Genomic DNA, 3,431 nt, shown 5'->3' on the forward strand with positions numbered 1-3,431 from the left:
GGCAGGGGCAGCTCGCGCCCTCCTGCGGGCCCCGCCTCGCCTCCAGGCTCCGGGCATTTCGGAGCGCGAGGAGGGAAAGGGACAGGGCGGGGAGAAGGCCGAGGACTGGGTGCCAAAGAGAGCTTGAAGAACGCACGAGGAACGGGACCGAGGAGCAGCCAGCTCCGGGACCCTGGCACCCAAGAACCTCAGCAGAAAGGACTCCAAATACGATCTCACCTCGATCCTCAAGGGCTCCGAATTTACACTTGGTCCTCTTTATTGACGGGGCGAGATGTCCTATTTCTATCCGCCTCCAGAGTCAAGCTAGGCGAGAGGCACAGGAGGCAGAGAGAACGGGCGCAGGAGGCCGAGGTCCGCTTGGGGGCCCGAGGGGACTTCGTGGGGTCCAGGGAAAGGCCTGGAAAGAGGGACCTCGGAGGGCCGGGAAGAGATTGAGGCTGAGCGGGGGACGAACGGGCAGCGCAAAGGGCAGATGAACGGAATAACCGAGGAGCCACGCATTCGCCATGTGTCCGCGGACCCTTGTTCCCGACAGGCGGCCAAGCCAAGGCCCTCTGGACTGACGCGGCCCGAGCAGCCGCGAGTGTGAAGTTTGGCACCTCCGGCGGCGAGACGGCGCGTTCCTGCGCACGGCTCCTGCGTCCGGCTGGTGGAGCTGCTGCGCCCCATGCGGCCTGCCGAGGGCGCCGCCGAGGGCCCGCGAGCTCCGTGGGGTCGGGGTGGGGGGACCTGGGAGGGGATAGGGCGGCCCGAGGGGCAGGGGCAGGGGCGCGCCTGATCTGGGGTGTGTCTGGGCCCCGGCTACGGGCTCTTGAAGGACCGCGAGCAGGAAGCTTGCGCAATCCCTTGGCTGAGCGTCCACGGAGAAAGAAAAAGAGCAAAAGCCGAGCGAGAGTGGAGCGAGGGATGGGGGCGGGCAAAGAGCCATCCGGGTCTCCACCACCGCCCTGACACACGACCCGGCTGTCTGTTGGGGACCGCGCGGAGGCTTGGGCGAGCAGGGGAGGGAGGAGCCTGCGCGGGGCTTGTGTTCGCCCAGGAATCCCTGAGAAGCCTGAAGACGGTCTGGTGTTGAACGCACACGTGGACTCCATTTCATTATCACCTTGCAGCTCTTGCACCACGGAGGCTGCTGCTGCCCGGCGGCTCCTGCCCACGGAGACCCACGTGGCCCCTCCCCAGGGGTGTAGGGGTGAAGGTTGTCTTCTGGTGGCAGCAGAGGTGTTGGGTTTGCGACTGATCTCTAACGAGCTTGAGGTGCAAACCTAGGATTCCCTGAGTGTTGGGGTGCGGGGGGAGCAAGCAAGGTGGCACGACGCCTGCCCGGTTTCCCTAACTAGTTGCAGGGGGTGGGGGCCGGCTCTCAGGGTTTATAACAGCTGGGTGGGTGTACAGGAAAATATTTTTCTCCTGCCGTGTTTGGCTTTTTCCTGGCATTCTTGCCCAGGGCGAAGAACTGTCGCGCGGGACAGCTCCACTGTGGAAGGAGAGGGGTCGCGAGGCTGGCGCGAGAAGCGCTGTAGGTGGCAGTCACCCGTCCACGCCGCACCGGCCACCTGCGCCGTCGGACCATCGGGAGGTCTGCAGCAACTTTGTCCCGGCCAGTCCCCTTGTCCGGGAGGGGGCTGAGCTTCCCGACACTCTACCCTCCCCCTTTTGAAAATCCCCTGGAAAATCTGTTTGCGATGGGTGTTTCCGCGGCGTCCAGGTCGGGGGTGTCGGGGGAGGCCGAGTGGCTGCTGCAGCCTCCCTGCTGCCAGGGGCGTCGGACTCCGCTTCGCTCACTACGCCCAGGCCCCTCGGGGGCCCATGCTGAGGACTTCGGGGGCCACACAGCAGGACCCGCTGCCCCGACGACGTGTTTGCGCAGGACCCGGGCTGGACCAGCTGCGGAGCTGGGGAGGAAGGGCGGGGGGGTCTGTACAGCGGATCTTTCCTGGAGCTGCTTGTGCGGCGGCAGGAAGCGTCTTCAGGCTCCCCAAGACTGCGGAAGGGGCCGCCCAAGCACTTCAGAAGTCCAAGGAGCCCGCGGCCACCCCGGTTCCTGGCCTTTTTGCCTACAACTTTGAAAGTGAAATTCACAAGCACCAGCAATTGACTTCCCTTCCGTGGTTGTTTATTTTGTCTTAGTGGATGGAGGACAGATGGGGAGAGAGGCCCCTATCTAACTTGGGTGGCTGATCCCTAGAGCACCCCTGCCAGCGGGTGTAGGGAGGAGCTCAGGTCCGCGGGAGAGCGAATGGGAGCCAGGAGGTGGGACAGAATCCTGGGAAGGTACAGTGGGCGCCCCTGGAAGCTCCCCTGATGCCCCAGAGAGCCCTTCCTGGGAAGCCTCCCATGGGGGTGCCCTTGCCATCCCACCCGGCTGTCTTGGCCCCTCCAAGGGAGCCGCAGGAGAGACTAGCCTTATACCTGGGATTCCCAGAGCCTTCTGCTGGGGCTTCTGCCCCCGACTTCGGACAACCAGAGACCCACAGGCCCCCAAGAAGGTCCGCTGACCTGCTCATTTGATACTGCCCCCTCCCAGACAGGGGCTCGTCGAGCCCCTCGTTCTGCTGCCAGACTGAAGCCTTCCAGATGCCACCGCAGTTTGGGCCCCCGGGGCCCTCAGGGGCCCCTGGAGAGGAGAGCTGCCATCTAGCTCAGCCACAGGCTCGCTCCTGGTGGGGACAATGTTGAAGGAGTGGACCCTGGAGAAGTCGGGAACCTTTTAACAGCCGTGGGCTGGAGGGTGGCTACTAAGTGTCCGGTATGGTAAAGGGCATGACCTGCACCATCCCGGGGAAATAAACGACTTCTTAAAGGAATCCTCTCGCTGAGCCGGTGCTCTGGGCAAGGAGATTGCCACCGCCCGCCCACGGAACCCAGATTTGGGCTCTGCCTTGAGGGGGCCGCCCGTGGTTTCCCGGGTCGCTCCCCCGACTCAGAAAGCTCTCAAGTTGGTGTCGTTTTCCCGGCCCTCGGAGGTGGATTGCAGATCATCGAGAGGGGATTTACCAGTAACCACTACAAAATCTACCCGGACTTTAACAAGCACTCATTTCTCTCCCTTGTCCTTAGAAAAACTTCGCGCTGGCGTTGATCATATCGTACTTGTAGCGGCGGCTTAGGGGCAGCGGAACTGGTGGGGTTGTGCGTGCAGGGGGAGGCTGTGAGGGAGCCCTGCACTCCACCCCTCCACCCTCCTGGAAGGGTGGTTTTCTTTCTAAGGGTGCCCCTCCAACCTCCGGGTCCCCACTCCAATGTTTCCGCTCTTTGTCACACCGCCCGTGAAAGGGCTGCTTTCATTTGGGCAGCGAAGCCTTCGACGCCCCCGAGTCCCACCCTGGCGTGCCGCGCGGCACTGCAGCCGGGGGTTCCTGCGGACTGGCCCGACAGGGTGCGCGGACCGGGACGCGGGGTCGGAGTTACCGCGACGCCAGGGCCCT

The 3,431-nt window shown here is 63.9% G+C and overlaps 1 protein-coding gene across 1 annotated transcript in view; it reads right to left on the reverse strand.

Moving 5' to 3' along the window:
- The window catches only part of CBX4 (chromobox homolog 4), a 12,280-nt gene that overhangs the window by 6,901 nt on the left and 1,948 nt on the right, over positions 1 to 3,431 (reverse strand). Inside the window, exons 2-5 of the mRNA XM_011967101.1 lie at positions 3,268 to 3,429; positions 2,503 to 2,620; positions 1,538 to 1,987; positions 568 to 1,209 (exon numbers count right to left, since the gene is read on the reverse strand). Coding sequence (XP_011822491.1) covers positions 568 to 1,209; positions 1,538 to 1,987; positions 2,503 to 2,620; positions 3,268 to 3,429 — 1,372 coding nt within the window. The remainder of the gene's footprint in view (positions 1 to 567; positions 1,210 to 1,537; positions 1,988 to 2,502; positions 2,621 to 3,267; positions 3,430 to 3,431) is intronic.

The sequence above is a fragment of the Mandrillus leucophaeus genome, unplaced genomic scaffold, assembly GCF_000951045.1.
Source record: "Mandrillus leucophaeus isolate KB7577 unplaced genomic scaffold, Mleu.le_1.0 Scaffold1, whole genome shotgun sequence".
Lineage (NCBI taxonomy): Eukaryota > Metazoa > Chordata > Mammalia > Primates > Cercopithecidae > Mandrillus > Mandrillus leucophaeus.